The sequence below is a fragment of the Phacochoerus africanus genome, chromosome 10 (genome assembly GCF_016906955.1).
Source record: "Phacochoerus africanus isolate WHEZ1 chromosome 10, ROS_Pafr_v1, whole genome shotgun sequence".
NCBI lineage: Eukaryota > Metazoa > Chordata > Mammalia > Artiodactyla > Suidae > Phacochoerus > Phacochoerus africanus.
The window spans coordinates 115,820,318-115,844,850 of NC_062553.1; the positions used below are offsets into that span (position 1 = coordinate 115,820,318).

Here is a 24,533-nt window from a genome sequence, read left to right on the forward strand (position 1 = left end):
TGATCACTAATCTTCCTTTGGAATGGCCTTTGTGTAATCCTGTACCTTCTGGTGGAATTTAGAGCCGGGAGACGAGCATTACTCACACACACAACGCAGCCCGTCGCCCTGGTATCCGTCTTTACATTTACACTTGTAGGACCCGTGTATGTTGTAACACCGTGCGAAGCGGCTGCACTGATACTGACCCAGGGAGCATTCATCTATATCTGCATCAGGAAGGAGGAAAAGAAGCAGTGTATTTGGGAGATTAATATGATGACTCAAAAAAATACAGGGGTTCCAAAAAAATGTTTTTTGCAATGTGAAGATTCACATAAAATCAGAAGATAAATAGAAGAAATAAAGTCCAGAGCTACTGGCATTTGAATTTCACTTATGTTCATTTAATTTGATGCCAGTACCCTCCCCTGCCCCTGCCATCCCAATCAGCACCATAATGAAGAGACCTTTCCGCTCCACAGGAGAAAATAACACAGAGCAATGGTTGGGGTTCATTACCGTGACATTGGTATTTGCCTCCGATATACATGAGGTCGAAGCCTTTATGACATTTGCAGATGTAACTCCCAAAAGTGTTGACACATTGCCTATATCTGGGGCAGGAGGCTCTTCCAGTAGCACATTCATCAATGTCTAGAAACATAAGTCAACTGCATCTTAGGAAGGGCCACAGCAGGTTCAGACGGAGTCAATTTTAAAGTCAACAACTATCTGCCAATGGTTGCCTGGCACATAGTGGCTCATCATCGATGTTATCCAGCTGGCTGCCCTGACATAAATTCCACGTCTCCAAATTGCACCTTGTCCTAACTCAAGCCATCCTCCTCTTGCACCGAATCTCACACATTCTGCACCTGCACCCCCCTGGTTGCTCAAACCAGAAACATGAGTCATCTCCTTGACAACCCTATTTCCCCCCCACCCCCAAATCATCAACCCCTGCTCAAGCTACCTCTGACAGAGTCTTTGAATTCCTTTAGTCCACTCTTCATCCACTGCCTCGTCCAAGCCACCATCTCCCAGAGCAGACTCTTACAAGAGCCTCCACACTGGCCTTTTCTCTGCCAGTCTCACCCCTCCAAAGCATTCCCACTCAACTGTATACAACAGATTCGATTAAGACATGAGATGGGACTACTACCCTGCTTAAATCTCTGAACTATTTCTACCTGCTTTCTGAATTCCTCATCTCTCACCCCGCCTCCGAAGGCCCTGCACTAAGTAGCCCCCACCTACCTCATCTGCTGTATCTCAAGCCACCACCCCTCACACTACTACATAATGACATAAGGTACATGACGACATGACCTCCTTCCTTGCAAAACCTTAAAGAAGCCAACCTCTCCACCACAGTGCTCCAAAACATTTTCACGTGCTTGGCTGATTCTTCAATGGCCAATGGTCCAAGTCTTACTTTAGGGCTTTCCTTGACCATTTTCTAAAATAGACCCTTTCTGTTTTTCAGTCTCTTAGTACCCCATATTAACACTTAGTATTGTTTGTTAATGTGTATTGGATATTTCTTTCTTTACTGTCCCTTCCATTCAAATATCAGCTTTGTGAGGATTAAAAGCTTGTCTGCTTTGTCCATTACTGCATACCCTAGCACTGAGCCCAGTACATGACATATAGAAAATACTCAGTAAAGATCTCTTGAGGTCCTAAATGCCTCTATGCACTCAGTGCAATAAGCATGCGATGTATTATGCTAAGCTCCTTGCATCCATGACCTCATTCACTCTTCACAGAGGTTCTATGTGAAATTACTCCCACTTCTAAAATGAGATGACGCTAGCTCAAAGAAAGGAAGTCTCTTACCTAAGGCTACATATCAAGTATATGACACAGTCAAGTTTGAAATTAAAGCCCAGATTCTCACCTATGATCTTTTACTGCCTTCCTAATTTACGGGGCGGCGGGGGGCAAATCTAATCCTCCTGTGCAATACAAACAGTCTAGCTCTTGTCTACCTGCTCAGCTCTTAATGTCCTGAGCTCTTCCTGTTTCTCTGAACACTGTGCTCCCTTTAAACGTCAGTGCCTTTGCACGTGTGGTTTCCTCCTGTCCCTCATTTTTCAGGGGAAACAAGGTTTTCATGGTCTTTTCATAGTGAGAGGTGCCCTAAGGAGACAAGTGACAGCCTCTAAAGGAAAGCTAATTACCTGATGTTCCGTAACCACCCTTTTCCCTTCCTTCCATCACATTTCACTTTCTTCCTTATCCCACAGAGGCTGCTGACAGAGATGCCTGAGTTTGCAACTCACCCACACAGGTCCTCCCATCAGGAGCCAGCTGTAGGCCAGGAGAGGGGCACTGGCACCGGATCTGTCCTTTGACAACATCGCAGCCATACTGACAGTTTGCCATGGAGCAAGTCAGGGCGCCTGGAAAGAGAGTGACCATCTGACTGAGGCAGAAAACGTATCCTGAACCTAAAATAACTATGTTTTCTACTTGTCCAGCCATCAGCGACACTGAATCTACAACAAAGATGAAAAGGTCTTAATTCTCCAATAGCCTAAGTTAAAAATAGGAGGAAGGGGAGTTCCTGTTGTGGCTCAGCAGGAACGAACCAGACTGGTATCCGTGAGGATGTGGTTTGATCCCTGGCTCTGTGCAGTGGGCTAAGGACCCAGCATTGCCATGAGCTGTGGTGTAAGTCGCAGATGCAGCTCGGATCCTGCCCTGCTGTAGCTGTGGCTGTGGCTGGTAGCTATAGCTCTGATTAGACCCCTGGCCTGGGAATTTCCATATGCCATGGGTGCGGCCATAAAAAGCAAAAAAAAAAAAAAAAAAAAAAAGCAAAAAAAAAAAAGAAAGAAAGAAAAGAAAAGAAAAAGAAAAAGAAATGTAAGAATGAAGTGAGGAGGTATTTATGGATGGTTGATTCCCAATCACCAGGCTGGAAAGATTCTTTCCCAGCAAACAGTTTACTGTCCATCCTTGTGGACAGTGTACAACAGTCCTCAAGTGGTCACTAATGTTCTTTTTCTATGTGGGACAGTTCTGTGCCCAGATAGAAGACAGGGGTCCATGTGGTAGGAAAAACATTAGAAAACACATTAGAACACATTAGCGATTCTTGTTCTAAATACCATTTCCAAATCAACTTAACACTGGCACCCATGGTAAAGGCTGCTAGATGTCTAAAATGGGCAGCACTTATTTTGATTTTCCATTCCTCAGGCATGCATACAAACACACGCTCACATCCTGTTTGCGGGGGAGGGGAGCTGGGCAGCCACTTCCACACACTCCCTGAACCCAGCATGAAATCAAGCCCAAAGCACTTCTGAAACAGTGAAGATGCTTGACATACTGGAGCAGGACCCATCCGGCATGAGCATGTATCCGTTGAGACAGTAGCACTTGTAGCTGCCGTAGGTGTTCATACATCTGTGCTTGCAGGGCCGAGGCTTCAGGCCACACTCGTTTAGATCTGAAAAGAATGGGTTGAAGCAGAAAGATGACAAAACCTCAAACCTAATACCAATCACTGAAAATTCTTCTCTGCATTGAAGAATGAAGGAGAAGGCAGCCAAGCTACAGCAACCAGTCATGTACATAAGAGGTACAGCCTGCTCACAATGTCCTCACTTTAATGCTAGTTACACTAGGGGTGACCAGGAGTCTCCTATCAGAGGTGACCAAAAGCCTGATAATGGTGGAAGGCCCTGTGATTTTCTTGAGCTTAAATACTATAGTACGTGTAATCTCTGTTTACAACAGACAGTTGGGAAGATTCTTCTCACAGACACATGGCTTATCATCCCTAGAAAGAGCAGCTTATAAACCAGCTATCTGACTCCAATATCCTCTAAATATCTGGGTTCTTCTATTAGATTCACTCCTAACAATGCAATCTTCGTCTTTCAATTCCTTCCTGTTCAAAGAAGACACTGAGAGCCTATCTTAGTTTGCAGAAAGTGTACAGATTTTTAACTTTAGACTGCTTGCAATCTTCGTCTTTCAATTCCTTCCTGTTCAAAGAAGACACTGAGAGCCTATCTTAGTTTGCAGAAAGTGTACAGATTTTTAACTTTAGACTGCTTTGACCTTCCTAAAGACAAGCTCTTTTTTGCTGAGGACAGAAGCTCCTTGAATTAGAAGGATCACTACGGAGGTTCCTCCTGCTCAATCTTAAACAATCAAAACTGATCTCAGATTAAAGAAGAAACTTTAGCTTCCTATTTTCGTAAAGCATTCAAGTCACAAAATAAATTTCAAAAAACAAAAACAAAAAAAACAAAGACCCTCCATATTTTCATTCCTTCTGCAGTTAGGAAGGGCATATAGAAATACTAATGGACAAAACGTAATGGACTATCATTATTATGTAGTTTAGGTTTATTGGTTTAACTATCAATATGAAATAAGGCAATAAACCACGTTATAAGAACTTTCCAATCCTAGTTGAACATTGCCTCAAGTGAAAATAAAACTCATGATGACAAAAATACACTGAAAAGTTATGCCCAAAATATAGCTCTCATTAAAAAGAAATCTGACCATATGTTTATTTTGTCTGGACTGCCAGCGTAGGCACTTGATTAATTTAATTGACTACTAATTTAATTATCTACTAACCCATGTCGTCAAATCAGAAATATAGATATATCTAGTTACAAGTTGTTTTCAAATCTAACCAAATTGAAGTCTGACCTGCTCATTAAAAAAAAAAATCTATCCATATATATACACATATACACTTCATTAAACACCAATTTACATTGTTTTTTAAAACCACCAAATAATAATTCCATCTAAACTTGTTTTTATATTTTACTGACTTCCCAACTTGGTCTGTTTTCTAACCTTAACAAAACTGTAAGCAGATCCCCAGAGGGTGAAATCTGGGAAGGTTAAATAAATAAACCAGATACCTCTGTCATCTTCTATGCTTTCTTTAATTTTAAATTGTATAGTCTCTTGCCTGAAACAGGATCCTATTTAAAAAATTTTTTTTAATTTCCTCAAAAAAGGTGACTTGCAAATTACAGTTACCAACAAAAATTTGACTTTTTTTCCTCTGTTAAAATGAAGTAATATTTTTAAATCAAGGAGGAAAGACAGAAAGAAATTCACTCCACTTCTCATAGTCTTCTACCCGATCAATACTTATTAGAGTCAGGGAATCTTTTCTCATTTCTAAGATAGTTAATTATCATGCCTAATAGCCCTACAGATTCACACCTGGCTTTGATAAACCTCTGATTGCCATTATAGTAAATAGTAATTAAATCTGAATACACTGTCAGAGAAGGCTTTGTGTACTAATATTTTTCTGTACTAAGCATAAATATAACATAGTAGTACAACAAAATAATAGGGTAAGATTGAATTCTCTATCTCAAGTGAAGAATATTGATGGCTATAAAATGTGTCAATTAAGAGCCATTAGGTTTATCTTTAAAGAGCCTCTGAAACCTCTGTGGGTTTCTGATGGGAACTGGTTAGATGTTTATAGCTCCAAGCGGCTCATATACAAGGTGTATTTATGCTGATGGGTATTTTTTCAAATACCATGGCCATGAACGAAAGCTGAAGCTCAGCTGAGGCAGCTCCAGTCTTGGCCAATAAAGGTCCCCTTAGGATTGCTATGAGTCTATGATCCAGACTGGGGATGTTGATGATTTTCAATCCAAATTTATCTTTCCCTTCCTAGAAGAAAAAGCATGTTGGGGTTAAGAATTGTGAAATTGAAAGAAAATGAAAAAAAAAAATCAGTAAGATGTCAAAATTTCCCCCAAAAGACCCAAACATACCAGGAAATCACTTATGAAGTAATATGGAAAAGGAAGTAAACATGCAGCATTAAGTGGGCAAATGCAGAGACACTTGTTGGATATTTTACTATTATTAAATTGTCACATCAGCTTCCAAATATGCTGAAAGCAATTTGAGAAACCTGTACTCTTAACAGCTGGTGATGGGCTGCATGAGACACCCTGACAGGTGGCTGCTGTTGATGTCCCCAGGGGCTGCCTCCACTGCCCCCTCCGCCACACGCCTGTGTCACCTGCAAACTTCCCACTGACCCTTACAAAAGCCACTGTGGAGATGATAAAATAGGATTTTGTAATAATCCACAATCATCAATATTTACCAAATAGCAGAACTTTGCTAAATCAGGGAGCTTCAAAACATTAAAAGCAACTCATGTCCTGGCGATGAACTTCTTTTTCCTCAATTTGCTTCAGGGTTTCTAGTCTATGCTAACTATACCTTTTTGTTATTGATTGAATGGCTTATAAAATTGAGTTAATATATACTGCTTCCAAAATTTCTTGGACTATAGACCTAGTAATGCTTGTGCTACTACCACATTAAGTCAGATACTCAAAAAAGACACTTCTAATTTATAATAAATGCTCCAAAAATAATAAACAGAATTTAAAGAACAAGAAAATCCTCCTGATTGTACTTTCACAAATCAATCTTAAAAGTTGATAAAAGAACCTAAGAAAGAAAACTTTAGTGTCTTCATTTTAAACTTATTTAAATCTTGCTCTTTCTCTAGAAGTTTATGATGTAATATACATTATAAGGACAATCTATAATAGAAAATTAATGAATTCTATCACGTACCTATTTCATCACATCAAAGGACAGAACTTTACAATTAAACCACTTACACAAATGCTTACACTGTTATCTATATAATTTTGATGGAGCATCTATTACAGTCAAGAGTATATTTAAGCAAGTTGGTGAATTCAAGAGCTTAGGTGGGGTGGGGTGGGGGAAAGGAGCTGATCCAGAACAAAAATGCAAGCTGCATAGCATTATAATTATACTTCAGGAAGAAAAAAGAATCAGAAAGTTTATTAGCATGCAGACACTGACAAGGAGCTTGAAAATCTGGAAGAGATTCACTGAGTAAGATAACCCAATGGATTTTTAAAGAAAATAATCTTTCATTCATTTAACATAATTTGGACCTTTTTTTTTTTTCCTTTGAGGTTTAAACTGTGTTATGTTTCAGAAGTCGTAAGCTTTTACATTTTATCTGATTCAAGTGGAGGTCACAGGCAAGCAGATCTCAATATGTCAACTGCCATAACTTTTACTCTTTAAATTTTCAATGACCCTGAAGTTAATCTCACTGCCCCAATTTTTTGATCCAAATGCATCACGTTCCTAATGAGCAGAAACAGTAATTAATAATTTAAATGAGTTTAATTCAGTCATTATAAGTTCCTAAATCTATGAGTGAGTGAGAAATAAAATCTTTTGGAAGAAGTCCTAATGTCTTTTAGGAGTTCCCTGGTGGCCCATGGTTAAGGGTCTAGCATTGTCACTGCCGTGGTGCAAGTTTGATCTCCGGTCCCAGGAACTTCCGCATGCCATGGGCGTGACCAAAAAAAAAAAAAAAAAAAAAAAAAAGGAAGAAATACTGTAAAGTCAGGCGGCCACTCAATTTTTCTACAAAACTTTCCAGCCTAATGAAGATGCTAAAACTTTTGGTGTTTCTAGCCTCACCCCAGCCCTGCAGGTGAAGAGAGCAGGAATCACTTTCCTATTACCAATTGGTTTGCTTACACATTAAATGACTTGCACGTAATCATACAGCTACTTAAGGGCTGTGCTAGAACCAGAACTCAGGCTTTCTAATATGACAAAATGTCCAACAAAAGAAGGAAGCCAAGCTATCGTTTGATTTCCAGGTGACCTAAAACTCTACATCCCAAATGTACTGTTGGGGAAGAGGACTTGAGAATCTCAAAAATCTACTTAGCCAAAGCCATCATAACCCCAGTCTCAGTTGCTTCGGAATTCCTGACTTCACCTACACAGAAAAACAAAAGTTCTTTTGTTCTCTGATTTTTAGAAAATATTTTGAAACCCAGAAAAAAAAGAAGAAAAGCAACGGATACTTGATGCAGGGAAAGGACAAGGGAGGCTCCAGGCTTTTTAGAGCACAGAGAATTGGCACCAGGTGGCAATTTCTGCTGCTGGCTTCACATGCTCAGGATGCGGAGGACTGGGCACTCCTGGGGCGAGTCTTCAGAACACGGGCAAGAAGTGACAACACTGCAGGAAGCCGTGCAGGTGGGAGGAGCAGACCACCTGAAACAAGGCACGCTCACCCCTTGAAGGTAAACTTGTGGCTTGATGATCCGGGGGTTGTGAAAGAGGCTGTTCACTGCCTTGGTCAAGAGGAGTTGGGTAGGAGTGTTCGTCTTCACACCAGGAAGAAGGTAATAAGAGTCAACTTTGAACTGATGTCATTTTTAGCCCTAAAAATCTTTGTAAGTATATATTAAACAATTACATAAAGTTGTTGGAGTTCAAAAGGAATGCCCTAGATACTTGACAAAAATAAGTTTCTCGTTCTTCTGGTTTCTCTTTTTAAATTTTAATTTCTATTGTCCTTAAAACTTATCTCTGCCATCTTGCTTCCCAAGAACACACACACACACACACTATAAGTTTACATTCCATCACCCTCATACCAATTTTTAAGCCCCCAAAAAGAGATAGTCGTTTTTAGTCATCAAGAAAGAGACAACTCAAAAAAAAAAAAAACAGATTATACAAAAATTGATAATAATCAACCTGCTCTGTTTAGGTACACTTAGGTCTTAAATGACCAACTTAAAACCTTTCCTATATTACTTTGTACAATAGTTTAAAATACTTGAGATGGCTGGGGCTGGAAAAATAATATACATAAGAAGTTTTCTGCAAAAAAGATTAACTGTTGCCATTATTAGCTCACCAAAATGTTATATAAGATGGGTGGGGCCTAAACTAGGGTCAAAAAGGCAATCACATCCTGTTTAAAGACTATCATATTATGAACAATTAAACCTCCCAAATTAAATGAACACTGGTTTCTGGGGTGGGACTCCACACCTTTCAAAAAGTCAGGCCTTGGAGTAACCCACTGTGAAGCAGCAGAAAGAAATGCGACTAGTATCTATGAAGATGAGGGTTCCATTTCTGGCCTCACTCAGTGGGTCGGGGATCTGGCATTGCAGTGAGCGGTGGTGTAGGTTGCAGATGCAGCTCAGATTCCGAGTTGCTGTGGTTGTGGCGTGGGCCGGCAGCTGTAGCTCCAATTCGACCCCTAGCCTGGGAATTTCCATATTTCCATATGCTGCGGGTGTGGCCCTAAAAAGCAAAAAAAAAAGTCAGGCCTGAAGAAACTACCTTAATATTAGGGTTAAAGCATTTAAACTGCTGTGCCAAGGAAAGCAATCAACTCAGACCTAACTAGCTCCCAAAAGTTTACTGTCTGGTTGTGGGCTACAAGATACTGATTCATTTCTTGAGATAAGGAATTCAACATATGAAATATAAATCATGTCAAACAAAACATTAGGAATCGATATTTGCAAATTGTTTCTTCTGAAATTACTATAAAGCACACTGTACATTCAAAAGAATATCTTTTATTCCTGAAAATATGCAATGAGATGATACAGTACATGCCCCAAATTATTCTCCAATGGGAAAGTCATGTAAAAGGGTATTATCTATAATAGTACACTCTTTTTGGCTGAGGGGGTAAGGGGGCTTGTATGAGTACAGAGACTCAAGGAGGAGGAAAAGCCATATGAATAAAATTACCAGAGAGAGTTAAGGTGGAAAAAAGCAAATCTTGCCAGAGTTCAGGTTAGAACTTCATTTACTGTGAAAGGCACTTTTTTGTGTGTGTGCCTTATAGAATATGGTCAGTCCAAGCCCACGACTTTACCCATGACCCAGCTATAGCAAATCCGAAGAATGACTCAGGGCACAAGCCATGACCAGCAGGTTCATACTAAGCCTGTGACAAGGCTGTTAAATTAAGCCAGTTCCAAAGTGGGCTTGTCCTGCTATTCCTGAGGCTCCCCAGGAAGCTCTGAAAGCACTTATTAAGTGCTTGTATTCTATTCAAGCTGCTCACTCCACCAAGCAAGATTCTGAGGGAAGGGAAGGGGTGAATTTCCTAAAATACACAGCTTGCAGCACCATTTTTAGCGGATACTTGCCTTGTACCAAAACCTACGTTGAAGCAAATGTGAATTTCCAGTTCTGTGGAAATTATTTCAACTTAAGCTCATTTGAACATTTCTCTCAAGGAAAAAGAAACCTGTTTGATTACCCCTATCTCTAAGGCATGTTTCCACTTTATTAAAGGATATAGTCCGGGAGTTCCCACTGTGGCTCAGCGGGTTACAAACCAGACTAGTATCCATGAGGATACGGGTTCAATCCCTGGCCTCGCTCAGTGGGTTAAGGATCAGGCATTGCCATGAGCTGTGGTGTAGGTTGCAGACGTGGCTTGGATCCCTCATTGCTGTGGCTGTAGTTAGGCCGGCAAGTACAGCTCTGATTCAGCCCCTAGTCTGGGAACGTCCATATGCCACAGGTTTGGCCCTAAAAGAAAGGAAGGAAGGAAGGAAGGAAGGAAGGAAGGAAGGAAGGAAGGAAGGAAGGAAGGAAGGGAGGGAGGGAGGGAGGGAGGGAGGAAGGAAGGAAGGAAGAAAGAAAGAAAGAAGAGAAAGAGAGAAAGAAAGAAGAGAAAGAAGAAAGGAGGAAAGAGAAGAAAAAAGATATAGTCTGGATAAAAACATTCTGAGTTAATTTGTTATGCAGCAGATATAGACAATTTTCTCTAATAACATTTCTGGGGGTCTCTTAACAGCTACCCCACTTAACCAGCTCACTCACAGCAGCCTCTCACCCTGACAGTTCATGGATTCAGGGACTAAGGAGCTGTAGCAGACAACTCCCTCGAACTCTTCAAGTCGCTATGGTGTTCAAGACCAAGAATTATTACACGAAGCAGCCACTAAAGAAGTATTTAATGTGTGCTTATGTGCAAATCATTTTAATAATAGTTTGGGGGAACCTAGAAGTCAGACGCAGCCCACAAAGGGTTCCTGCTCTCAAACAATATAAACCTTCCCATCAGGAACTTGCTAGAGCTGCATTTTTGGTAAGGAAGGAAAAGAGAGACATGATTCAAACACACAGGTTTACTGTAGTCTGGAGTTTTATATACAAGATTGAACTTGAAATTACATTTTCAGTGGCAGCACCATTCTGCAGGTGTAAAATCCCATTTTGCCACTAATAAAACTCTCTTCCCCCTAACTATATTTCATTTGGGCAGGCAAGATTTCAACTCAGTATATTTCAATTTTTCTTGAGAGAAATAAGTACGTATTGCAGGAAAAAGTACATGGTAAACCGATTTTCTGAAAATAAGAGATACCCAGAGATGGATCCGTGTTCCAATGATAGTTTTAGTGTCTTTGAACCACATTAAAGTTGATGCAGCGCCTGCAAATAAATTTAAATGAATTTCTCTGCCATCTCAACAGTCGTTTCTTGTAATAATCTTCTTTGTATAAATTCCTGGCATCGGGACAACAGAGTTTTATGGTGCTGACACATTAATGACGCCTCTGATGGCTTACGTTCAGCACTTTAAAAAGGAGCACGCTGGCACTCTAAGAAGAACACTGACAACTCAATAATCAGACCTGAACATGCTGCCACTTGACAACTCACACTGGAGAAGAAAAATCAACTGGAGTTTTAAAAGAGGAAAGTGAGATCATAAGAACCCTACTTATTTCAAAATACTACCCATGTATGTAGGCAAATTCCACTTTAAAAATAGATACTATACGACAGAAAAGAAGTCTTGGAAAACATCAGTCATCAATAAGCAGCTGATAATAAAGAATACACTTTAGAAGAACAGCTTGTCCTCGCCCCGCCCCATCGCACAGGTCACATTTTACCAATGTGGATTTCAGCGGGCAGTTCATGAACAATCGCATATACTTTCAAATACCGGTGTTCCTGATTCTCGTGAAAACTATGTCTATAAATGATGAGTTTACATGACATACCTCAAGGACTTTCAGATGTTGAAGAACAAGAATACTTCAACAAGATCATTTCTGGATCCGATGAGGTCAACTAAGTATCTATGGAAAGTGAGGCCTTAACTGTTTCATCTGACATTTAAAATGAAAGGGAATATTATTTGAAGGACTAAGTGGAAAGTTTTGACTCCTTTATACTTGCATCCTTCTAGTGAAATCTAAGCCTCTCTTTTCTTTACTTCAGTTTTGTAAACACCTAATGGTAGAAAGGTTTCGAGTAAAATTAAGTAAAAAGACAAGCCTTGTCAGCCTTGTTGTGCAGCATGAGTCAGAGGATCACATTTCCAGTGATATTTTCTTCCTCCAAAATTACACTGGTGGAAAGAGACATGAATTATATAGACAATAGCTCTAAGGTGACATAGTAGATCTTTTACCAACTCATTTTATGAACTTTGGGCAGGACACCTAATATCCCCGAGGTTTCTTCGAATGAAAAATGAAACAATACTATTATTTATAGCTTAATTATAATACATAACACTCTGCTGTTAGAGTGATGAAAATCAGTAATATATGTAAAGTACATGAGAGCTAAATAAATATTTGCTTTTATAAGCAAGCGACACCAATTAAAAATAACTTGCTAACACTACGAACCGGTCAACAATTGAAGGGAATTTCCTCATAAAGATGAAAGAGCTCAGAGTCAGGGGGACCTCAACATTTCAAGCCAGACCTCCTCCCTGACTTTGAGACTTAAAGTGTTTTCATCTAACGGAGACACTTCCCAACCACTTAGTGGAAGACCAAGGAAGAGCAGAAGGTAAGGCTTCTAGTGTTACTGATACTGCAATTTTCTCTTTTTCGAAATACATTTTCAGTATTAACACTAAGAGGGTGAAATTCTTTTAATTGTCCTCTGATTAGATTTTAAAAGATTTACCATTATTACGTTTTTATCTTTCAGCAAAATGGCATCTCAACTATTTGAGGACGATGGTCATGGAAAAGTGGTTTGCATGAGAACCTAAATTTTTCTATCAGGCAAGTGTAGAGAGGGCATATGACTCTTTACTTGGGTCACACGGTTTCCCTACCTTGATTGCAGGTTTTCCCAGCATAACCAGGATGACATTTGCATTTGTTGGGGCCGATACATTCACCATGTTTGCACTGTGGTTGGCACACAGCTGTGAAAAGAGGATATCATGTATTATTTCTAGGTCAGCAGTATATCAACCATGCAGTATCTATGTCATGTGCTAGTTTGATAAAGAAAAAAAAAACTAAGAACTTAAAGTAAGTAACAGAAATATATAAAAATCACTGTGTCCTGGAGGAGTAAACACTGTCTAGACTACACACTTTCACATATACGTGTTATGTATGTGTATGTTGCTTGGGGCTGGAAATTCTGCTAAACGTGAGGACAATACTCAAATAGTCAAAAAAGAGGAAAAATTGGAAAATTATGCAGAAACACAACTGATGTTTGTCAACAGTTAAAACTTTATAATAACTGGCACTCATAATTTCAAACTCATTTTCTCAAATATGCTTCGAAATGCAGTTCTTAATCCAAAGGTAAGTGTGAGCTTCAGATAAACTTCCAATTAAATAATAAAATACTTATTTTATTGGAAGAGGTATTCCTAAGTACAAAATGGTTCAAAATGATTTAAAAACTGAAACTCATTTTTTTCGAAATGTCAACTTAAGAACATTTCTCTCATCCTGCCCTTTCTTAACCTTAAGTTGCACTGTAATTGCTCATCAATCTATAAGAGACTTTCCACAGCCTATCACAGAAAATAGAAAGTTCTATTTTACATTTCCGGTCTTCCATCAACAATGCTATAAATCAGCACTCAAATCTTTTCATAGTCTTCAACTCCTGCCAAGATACAGGTTCAAATTTATTCTGCTTACTCTACACAGTGATTGCTCAGCTAGGGGTATTTTTGCTGCCTAGAGGGCATTTTGCACAAATGGAGCCACTTTTAATTGTCACACTGGGAAGAGGGGCTCCTGGCATCTAGAATAGATGGTAGAATACAGGGATGCTGTTAGATATCCTACAGGGCTCAGATAAACCCTCACAAAACAAGTTATCCAGTCTCAAATGTGATGGTTCCAGATGGAGTAATCTTGCTCTATAGCAAATATGCATATGGTGCTACACCAGATATTAGAACACATGAAAAATCATTCTATAGTGCAGGCACTGGTCTCAAGGAACTTACAATCTAGATGAAGAAACAAAACAATCATGTTTTTCATTCAAGACAACATTTATTGATGAGAAAAATCAGGGGCACATATGAAATTTGTGAAGAAATCATCACACAGGCATATCCATATAGAGTTACATAGAAAGCCTCGAGGAAGAAATCTTGAGGTGGATCTTGAAGCCCAGGCAGACAGAGAAGAGAGTGGACCATCCAAGGAATGGAGAACTGTACAGCAAAACAGGCCATCATTTATTTAGAGGACACTGAGGAGGCTTGTCAAGCTAAAGAGATGGGTCAATGCTGGGGGAAGAGGAAGAGGTAGACAATCATAGGTGAGTGGTACCAGACCATGATGTTCCCTAAATTTCAGATTGAGGAATATACACTTTATCCACAGGAAATGAAAACCTTATCATCATCATCATCAGAATTACTTGATAAAAATTCAAAAATCTGAGGCTATCAGCCTGTGATGATGCATAGGATGGACTAGACACTCGCTGATGTGCAGAAGGCATGTCTCATGGGTTTGACAGGAAGGGATGGGCTTCATTAACCCTTGGGTGAAAAGCAGATGGGTCCTGAAGACCAAGGGGAGTGGGGTCAACAGTGACCCTGTGTTCTCCAGTCCCTGACACCTGCTTCCTCCCCTATCAGCCCATGCTTTTCTCCATTCTGGGAGACGTTCCCAGTGTCAGACAATTCTCAAACAGCCTTTCCTTCAAAACTCTAACCCCCCTGTGAAACTGACGTGCATGTTATTTTTGGTGTTTTCTACATTTCCTCACTCAGCTCTCAGCAACCCTCCCCTAGCCTGGAAAGCCCCGGGCTTATTTGCCAATCTTCCTTTCAGGCCTCCCCTGCCTGTAGCTGTCACCCAACTGGACCTTGTACCACAACTAGCCCTAGTGCTGCTCTGTACGTATGTAGTGTAAAAGCTTACAGAAAGAAAGGACAAGCAGAGTATAACGAGTAAATGGCAGAGAAACACACTGGGGAAATGCATAAAAATCTGATTTTAGATTATGGCATGACATTCAACAGGAAGCAATTCTGTTCAGATCTGGGAGAGGAAATGAACTCTCTAGGAGGACCTTCCAACACTATGAGTTAGTCACTGTATACCTGGGAGACAGTGTACGTGCAGTTTTAAAAACAGGGCCCAGAAATAAGCCATCCTTTATGCAATTTCTAGGCCCAATCACCAGGAAATTCAAGTTAAAAAGAAAGTTTTTTTCATCTTGAAAAGAGATGTTCCATAAATCTTAACAAGTATACATGAATACAGCCTGAATGAGTCAAGTATCACTGAGGTAATCAAAGTGTCATATTGAAAAAGTAAACACCGTAAAATAATTAAATTCAGGTCAAGGTACTAACCTCCTCAAATCACTGGAATTTGAAAACATCTCTCAAAACATGAACAAGAAGTTGAGAAAGTACCACTTAAAAGCATGGAAAAGTTCATTTGGAAGAGGACACTTCATGAAACAATTAAGTATGAGGCACCCAGCCTGTGTTGCCTTCTTAGCCACTGATCACCTTGACAAGCATCCATTTATAGTACTTCCAGGACCTTTTCAGAAACAAAAGTTTTTATGGTTCCCCCCTCCCACCCCTTTGCTGTTTGTTCTCAGTGGCGTGGCCTAACCTTGGACATATCAAATGCCCTCATTCCAAGAGACCCAGACTGTTAATGTTTCATTGGTGTTTAGGGAGCCAGTATTTTCAAACTGCTGTTTGCACATCTATCCAACAGACCATTTACTGAAGGAACCAATGACCTATATATTAACCAATAGCTATTAATTGGAACAGTGATGATATAACCAATGTTCTTCCTCTTATAAAAAGAAAACCCTTTGAAAAATGGTGCCCAAAGGGACTTTCTTCTACTATTTTGCTGTCATTGGGCCTGCAATGGGATTCAATAAACAGGTATTGAACATTTAAAAGTTGAAATTACTCTATTAGCAAGTGGTAGGTGGGGGATGAGGGAGTTGCAGAGGGTATGAAAATTAACTGTGAAACTTTAATATGTTGGCTGAGAGTTAACAGGGGCTATGACAGAGAGATGAGATGAAAGAAGGGGAAGGGACAAAAAATAACTGAGCCCGAAGCCCTGGAAAGGCCTCCGACGGGAAATGCCTCGTACCTTAAAAGTAAGAGGCAGAGATAGTTGGGATGGGAGACAAAGCCTTTCAGGATATGAGTGGAGGCTGGGGAAGGACAATGGAGTGGGTTCTCTGAGAAGGCCACAGTTGTGGTGGTGCTATACCGTCAAGTGCTTAGAACAGCAGATGTGATCAAAGATCATAAAAGACATTGGTGGTAGAAACTGCTGTGCTTACTAATACCTATTTTCCCCCTTCTTCTTTTAAAATAGAATGGCTTTTTTCTTCTTTCCTTTCCTTCTTTCTTCCTTTTTTTTTTTTTTTTTTTGAGTGGGTAATGACTTAGCAATGGAAAAGTACTTTCCCTATCTTCCCTGACACATTTGGGTAGCCAAGTGACTAAATTCTGGCCAATTGTATGTTAACAGAAGTTATTGCATGGAGCTTTTGGAACTTAAAAGCTACTTTAAAAGGTGGTTGACAAGTATGCCCACCATTGTCTCCTTGCCTGGAATGTAGAAGTCATAGCGGACCTACAGCAGCTACTCTGTGATCATGAGGTGAATCTTAAGAAAGAAAAAGAGGCAGAGCTAGAAGTCATAATAATATTAATCCTAAATGGCCATCCTAGCAATTGAGGATGCTGGCCTCTGTGTCAGTGTTACTTGCAGCCAAGTGTAATTACAATACAGTTACAATTACAAGCGCTAACTGACTATCCTTGAGCCCAAGGCTGTGGAATCTGGACCTCATCTGTGTTTACCATCAAGCTTTCTTTAGATATGCAGTTAGAATAGAAATTTTAGGATGAAACCCTAGTAAAGAAATATAACTTCTCAAAGTTATCTTATACCTACAATATCATATTCAGAAATATCTAAAGAACTTCATTTCTATATGCAAAAATTAGAAAATACATATTCACCTTGAGACTAGAGAACAATGATTCCCAACTTCTGTAAACAGAACCACCCTCTGAAAATCAACCACACTATAATGGGAGCTCTCAGTGGCTGGCATACAACAAACTTTACCACCTGCTGTGAAGGGCAGGTCAGGAAAAAAACAAACTAAGTGGACTATTTTTACTAGTCTATTCTAGAATGAGCTTCTAAAAACATCAAAAAAGAGAGGAGACACTTGATTTGTAGGAAATAATGTGTCTGTTGTCGCTACAGAAAATCAGAAAAGGCAGCATTTCTCTGAACCTCACCTGGATCAGGGATAAGAAGCCTGGGCCATATTCGGTCCCCTGTGCACTAGCATCCTGTTTTCAAATGGTTTAGCAGCTTGGTAATAAATTCAGGTGAGGATCACAGTCAATGAATGACAGATTCCCACCCACCTTAATCCAGCACCAGAATTAAGCTCAAATGGGCAAATCACACTCAAAATCTACTCTCCAACAATCCTGCTGCACAGTCTCCAAAGTGCCCTTAAAATAACCCTAAGTCATTACTTTAACTAGAAAAAGAAACAAGTCTCAACTGGCAAAGCAAATATAGCTCTTTAAGTCACATGTCCAAGCCTCTTCTGTTTGACTCCAATCTAAAATTTTACTCTTAAAAATTCATCCTACTGATGTAACTGGGGTTCTGAGAGTTGGGCAATGCTTTCTGACACTGAGTCGGACAATGTTACCAAATAAGTTAGGGGAAAATAAACTCTCACATCAGTTCTATATAATATTTCTTACGTAATCTAATCATACTTGGGAGTCAAGTGCCAACATTTATAAAAAAAAATAAAATAAGGACATGTTGAGATACCCAAGCAGATGGTGACTCTGAAAAGTGACAAGAGAAAAGCCAACTCAACCTCAGACGTTGTAACTTGAGAAGGATTTTCTTTTTCTCTTTTTTGGCCACACGCATGGTATATGGAAGTTCCTGGGCCAGGTATGGAATCCAAGCCAAAGCTTTGACCTATACCACAGCCGCAGTAACACTGGATCCTTAACCCACTGTGCCACAGTGGGAACTCTTGAGAAGGATTTTCTTAAAGTAAGTAAGATTGTCTTTAGAATCGTAAGAATCATTTGTAATTTTTGCAATCTTACATCATGTTGCCATTCAGACATGGCACCACTAAAGCAGAACAAAGAACCTTGTCCTCTGGGGTATATAATTTCGAAGCAAAGGTGACACAGAAGTCTGCATGGGCAAGGCAGAAGGATGAATGGATACAAAACTGAGATCTCCAAGAGCTCTCATGACTTCTAACAAGCTCCACAGAACTGAGATATGGACAAACTCGTTTGAAGGGAACAGGAACATACAATAAGAAATATCTTTTTTCAAAGAGCAACTGGCCTTGGAAGAGAAAGAGCTGCTGAAAGAAGCATTAGACAAGTCATTGCTGTATTATATGGACCTGGAAGAAATGGAGGCTGACTTTACAAGGGCTCCACGGGAAAGGGCTTTGAGCCTCCCTATACACATAGGTATGTCATAGGCACAACAAATCCAGAGGGAAGAATCCTACAGATTACAAGATCTCCAGAGGAAAACAGCTCTGCAGGCTTCTTTTATCCTGGATACTAGCATCAAATATCCTGTTTTCAAATGTAAATTCCTTCTGTAGGAAAAAATTGAAATAAAAGTGCCTGTGATTGTTATCACTATAAAATACTATGTACTAAACGATCTCATGAATCCAGAATGCAAAACCATTTTACATGACTGATTAAATTTACCCCCACAATATCCATAGAAGGCAGCAGAGAGACAAACATAGTCTTCATTTTGCCACCAGACAAGTAAAAGCACAGAAGGTTAAGTGACTTGCCTGATTTCAATAAAAATTTCTCATCCAGTTCCATGGTCAAGCTGCTAATTCTTCTGGTATTCAGAAAAAGGCTAGAAACAGCATTTTGAGTGGATTTGGAAGAAAGGAGAGTGAGATTATGGTAAAAACACTAATCAGGAAAGGATGAGAAAGATAGAGAATATCAAGGGTAATTAAAGGCATAAAGTATTAAATTACATTTGTAGGAAAGAAAAGTTGCAGTTAAGAATACAATCTACAGAGTTCTCGTCTTGGCACAGTGGAATCTGACTAGGAACCATGAGATTGCGGGTTCGATCCCAGGCCTCGCTCAGTGGGTTAAGGATCCGGCATTGCCTAAGCTATGGTGTAGGTCGAAGATGCAGCTTGGATCTGGTGTTGTTGTGGGTGTGGCATAGGCCAGCAGCTATAGCTCCAATTTGACCCCTAGCCTGAGAACTTCCATATGCCATGGGCACAGCCCTAAAAAGACCAAAAAAAAAAGACAAAAAAAAAAGAATACAATCTATAACTTAAGAAAATTAAAGTAATCCTGCCAGACTATCTCAACATAAAATAATCTCTTTACTCCATTGTTTGTTTTGTACAGAGCCCAGATTCTGAATCATTAATGAAATATAGAACTGTTATCCCTTCTGATATATTACTCCATCCATGATTTTTTTGCTGTCATATTTTATGTAACATTATTTTTATTAAGATTTCAACTCATGAAGTTCCTGTTGTGGCTCAGCAGTAACAATCCAACTAGTATCCGTGAGGATGCAGGTTCGATCCCTGTCCTTGCTCAGCGGATTAAGGATCTGGCATTGCTGTGGCTGTGGTGTTGGCCCACAGCTGCAGCTACAATTTGACCCTAGCTGGAAACTTTCATATGCCGCAGGTGCAGCCCTAGGGGGAAAAAAAAAGACAAAGAATTTCAACCAATAATTAACTACAAATGTTAACTAATTTAGAGTATGAAATTAAAATAATAAATAAGGATTACTGCTCTCTCTATATACTGTTATCTCCCAAGAGCTATCTAGTTAACTTATTTTATTTTTGTCTTTGGGAGCATCCAACTAGAATTTCTCAAGTACCTAGTTCATCTCTCACTATTTAACTTTTAACTCCTCAAGTAGACCAAAGAAAATAAGCTCCTGCATCTGCATCTTTGTATCTCAAGCTAATTTTTATTGACCATAACTAGACACTATCCCTTTTCACTTAAGAAATCTGAAAAATGCTGTCGCTTTCAGTTTACTTAAAATTTTAACTTTTCTGTTTTCCTTATGGTTAAAGACAGGAATTTAGATTAATGCCAAATGAGACTTTAAGAACACATCAGAAAAGTTACTATTTATCTGGAAGTGTGAGGTAGATCTGTGGGTTTTGTTGTTGTTGTTGCTTATTTGTGTTTTGTTTTTGTTTTTGTTTTTTGTCTTTTTGCCATTTTCTTGGGCCGCTCTCACGGCATATGGAGGTTCCCAGGCTAGGGGTTGAATCGGAGATGTAGCCACCGGCCTACGCCAGAGCCACAGCAACGCGGGATCCGAGCCGAGTCTGCAACCTACACCACATCTCACGGCAATGCCGGATCGTTAACCCACTGAGCAAGGCCAGGGATTGAACCCGCAACCTCATGGTTCCTAGTCGGATTCGTTAACCACTGCGCCACAACGGGAACTCCTGTGGCTTATTTGTTTTTAACTAGAGTAACAGTAGCAATGAGCACACATAACACCCAGATCTTTGTTTCTAAATGCCATCCCACTACATAAGGTTTCAGGGTGGGGCAGATGGGCTGGAATATTTTGCTGGGATGAAAAGCAAGGATATAGTCAAAGAACAATGGAAATAAGTAAAGAGGACACAGGAGCTGCTTGGAGGGGCTCCCGCTGGTCAGATTTGGGATAATTTAAGCACCAAGAAGAATAAGAATATTAATTGATAACCATTAAATAAAAGAATCCATGGGTCCAAAATGATTCTAAAAAAGAGGAAAACAGAGCTCCTCTTTCCAGAAGAATGCCAGCAACCATGCAGAAGAAATGACAGAAGTTGAAAAATAATTTTACAACCACCACTGAAATAATTTGAGCAAAAATTATCCATAGATGTTAAAGATGAATTGCTGGAAAACAGGATATCCAAACAGTTTCAATGTATCATCCCCTAGATTAGTTACTAATTATAGAGAGAGAGTGCCTTTCAATGGAAAAGTCAGGTAGATGGGCTCTTAATCAAGTGATTAGACTTAGCATCACCAGCAAAAGAACAAATTGACTTTACATGCAATGGGAATGTAATATCATATGATCATCATATCATATGATCATCTATCTAGTACTTTTGTAAAAAAAGGTTTAACCCTAATATTGGATAAATTTAGATTGTGCAACATTCTATTAGGCACTTGACCTGGACTCTTGAAAAATGTCATTGTCAAGAAAAAAAAAAATTAGATACCGAACTGTTCTAAAGTTGTTCTAAATTAAAGGAGACCAAAGAAGAATGTCAACTAATTGCAATAAATAGCCCCTGATTGGATCCAATAAAAAAGAAAAAAAATCCATAAAAACCATTTGGGGGATAATTTGAGAACTCTAAGTATAAAATGCTTATTACATAATATTATTGTACCTATGTTAAATTTCTTAAGTGTGATAATGGATGCATGCTGAAGAACGTAGGCATTAAGAGCCATTATGTCTGTAAGTTACTTTCAAATGGCTCAGTAAAATACATATATATATATATATATATATATATATATATATATATATATAAAGAGAGTGTGTGCATATATGCAAACACGTAACATGTTAACAATAGTACATGAAGAGTACATGGCTATTTACTATTGCTATACTTCCAACTCCTCTGTGGATTTGCAAATTTTCAGATATAAAGATAGGGAAAATTTATAAACATGGGTAGGCTAATATGCATACCTTGACAAATACTTAACTACCTTGACAAATATTTCTTAACCATGAGCTATTGTTCACTTATCAGTGTGCTACAGAGAAGGGGGTAAGAGCACAGATGCTGGAGGTAGATTGCTGGGGTCCCAGCTCTACCACTTGGGAAATGTGTGACCTATGCAGACTACCCAGCTCTTCTCTGCTCTAAAATGGAGATCACAGGTTGAACCAGAGGAAGTTCTCAGCATGGCCATTTTCACTTTACAGATAGTAAACCAACATGGTGCAGACAGCATTTACCCATGGGTGTCTTGGGAGGATTAAATGAGAAAAATCCAAGTAAAGTACTTAGAACGGTACTCAGCTCATAGTTAAAAGCTAAAACAAATGTTATCTATAATAAGAATTGTAAGAATGACAAAGAGGAACAGCAAGAGTGTCTAAGAAACTGTCTTAAGTGCGGGGGATAATAAAATCAATAAGAGCAAGTCTTCAACCTCAAGTAGGCAAGTCTAGTAAGGAGAAATGAAAATAAGCAAAGATGTCCTAGATGCATGCAGAGGATACAGAAGAGGAAGTGATCAATTACACAGGCTTAAGAGAGTCAGAAGAGGTTTTGAAAGGAAGCTGTGCCACAAAATTTCTTTCAAAAATAATTACAAGACATTGCATATCATAATGTAAGAATTCTCTGAGATATAATAAAGCTCATTTTAGGTGAAAATTCGATGTGTTTCAGTTAAGGACATGATGCTCTAATTTTGAATAGGAGTATGGAGCAATCATCACAAAAGACCAGAAAATTTTAAATGTAACCATCACCACTTCTTCCAGCAACCAAAATCCTTATGTTTAAAGAGTCCCTATTATATAAAGAGCCCAGCCATTTATTAATTATAAAATGGAATCAACTTTGTGACTGTGCATAGAATTATAGGATTTGAGGCATTTGTCAGTATGGCTCATGCATTTTTTTTTTTAAAGGAAAGCATGAATTCACTAATTGTTCCAAATGTATCTGTTAAATAACCTTAAATGAAAACCTGGAAATGACTTAAATGTCCCTCAGTAAGGGATTGATTAAATAAGTAATGGCCCAAGGTCTTCCTGCCTCCAGCACTGTGGATGTCAATCCAGGACTAATCTGCTGTTAGAAGGACCCTGCTGATCACAAGCTTCACCAAGATTTCGCAGCACCATTCCCCCCCTTATACGCACCGATGATGCATCATGTTTAGAGCTCATCATACTGCTTCAAACTCTTCGAATGGCATTCAACACGACATTCATGACGTGATTCCTGGCTATCTCACAAGCCTTATCTCCAGTCCCATCCACAAATACACCAACTAATAGCAGCTCCCAGGAAATAGCATACTCTAACACTTCCGCGCTTTTACAGGGAATGCCATGCTTCCCCTTGCCCAGTGGACTAACATCTAGGCAGCCTTCGATATTCAGTTTAAACAGTATTTGCTGGAGTCCCCGTCATGGCTCAGTGGTTAACGAATCCGACTAGGAACCATGAGGTTGCAGGTTTGATCCCTGGCCTTGCTCAGTGGGTTAAGGATCCGGCGTTGCCGTGAGCTGTGGTGTGGGTCGCAGACGCGGCTCGGATCCCGTGTTGCTGTGGCTCTGGCATAGGCCAGCAGTTACAGCTCTGATTCGACCCCTAGCCTGGGAACCTCCATATGCCACAGGAGCGGCCCCAGAAATGGCAAAAAGACAAAAAGACAAAAAAAAAAAACCAGTATTTGCTTTAGCCCCTATTCTGAGTTTGGCGCTCTCATCAGTGCTTTTATGAACCTCTGTGCATACTTCAGCCATAAATTATATATCTACATATACATATAATTTTAAATTATAAATACATATATATTTATATATATATATCTACATTATGCCATGCTATATTATCACAGTTATTTTTCTTATCTAGCTCTCTGCTAGACTTTGAGCTCTTTAAATACATAGTGCCTGCTCTGAAATAGCATACAATCTCCTAACAAAGACAGACATGACAGGTGTATAAGGTGTTCAAAGAATAAAGAAGGAATTTCTCTGCAGACAGGCAGGACTAGGAAAAATGTCAGCAAAGGCTTGCAAGAAGAAATGTGAGCTGAATCTTAAGGGATGAGTAGGAATTCACTATATGGATGGTGAAGGGTCTTTTATTCAGAAGCAGCAGCATGAAAGAGCAGTCTGGCAATTCGAGGGAAGTCCACTGCGATGGAGCGGACACGACAATCATCATCCTAGAGAACTTCGTCTAAGAATCAGTATTTATCCATAACGCCAAACAAGCAACAGTTTGTAAGCAGTAGACAACACGATCAGATTACACTTTGTGTTTTCAAGCATGTCAATTAATTTCTTTTAAAAACGTTAATCAAGAGTTAAGGGCTATAATGTAATAAGGTCATAAGATAGGCAAGTTAAATACATTCATTTTTCCCAGTAAATTCTTTCCTACAACCACATTCTGCTGGTTAAGATTAAATCATGCCCACACTTTTACACCTTTTACAGAGAAGCGCCTGGTGTTTTTTGGAAATAGTTAAAACACTCTGTGAGCAAAACCAAATTCACCTGTATGCTAGACCGGACCCGTGAGCACCAGCTTACATCCTCAGATAGAAATCTGATTATGTAATT

The 24,533-nt window shown here is 39.4% G+C and overlaps 1 protein-coding gene across 5 annotated transcripts in view; it reads right to left on the bottom strand.

Annotated features, from left to right (window-relative positions):
* The window catches only part of NPNT (nephronectin), a 90,387-nt gene that overhangs the window by 45,338 nt on the left and 20,516 nt on the right, over window positions 1–24,533 (bottom strand). For 3 of the 5 annotated variants that reach the window (XM_047798276.1, XM_047798273.1, XM_047798272.1), the window contains 6 exons: window positions 12,935–13,027; window positions 8,094–8,186; window positions 3,323–3,442; window positions 2,268–2,387; window positions 502–636; window positions 87–209 (listed from right to left, as the gene is read on the bottom strand). In XM_047798276.1, coding sequence (XP_047654232.1) covers window positions 87–209; window positions 502–636; window positions 2,268–2,387; window positions 3,323–3,442; window positions 8,094–8,186; window positions 12,935–13,027 — 684 coding nt within the window. The remainder of the gene's footprint in view (window positions 1–86; window positions 210–501; window positions 637–2,267; window positions 2,388–3,322; window positions 3,443–8,093; window positions 8,187–12,934; window positions 13,028–24,533) is intronic. The other 2 variants (XM_047798275.1, XM_047798274.1) reach the window with 1 other exon arrangement.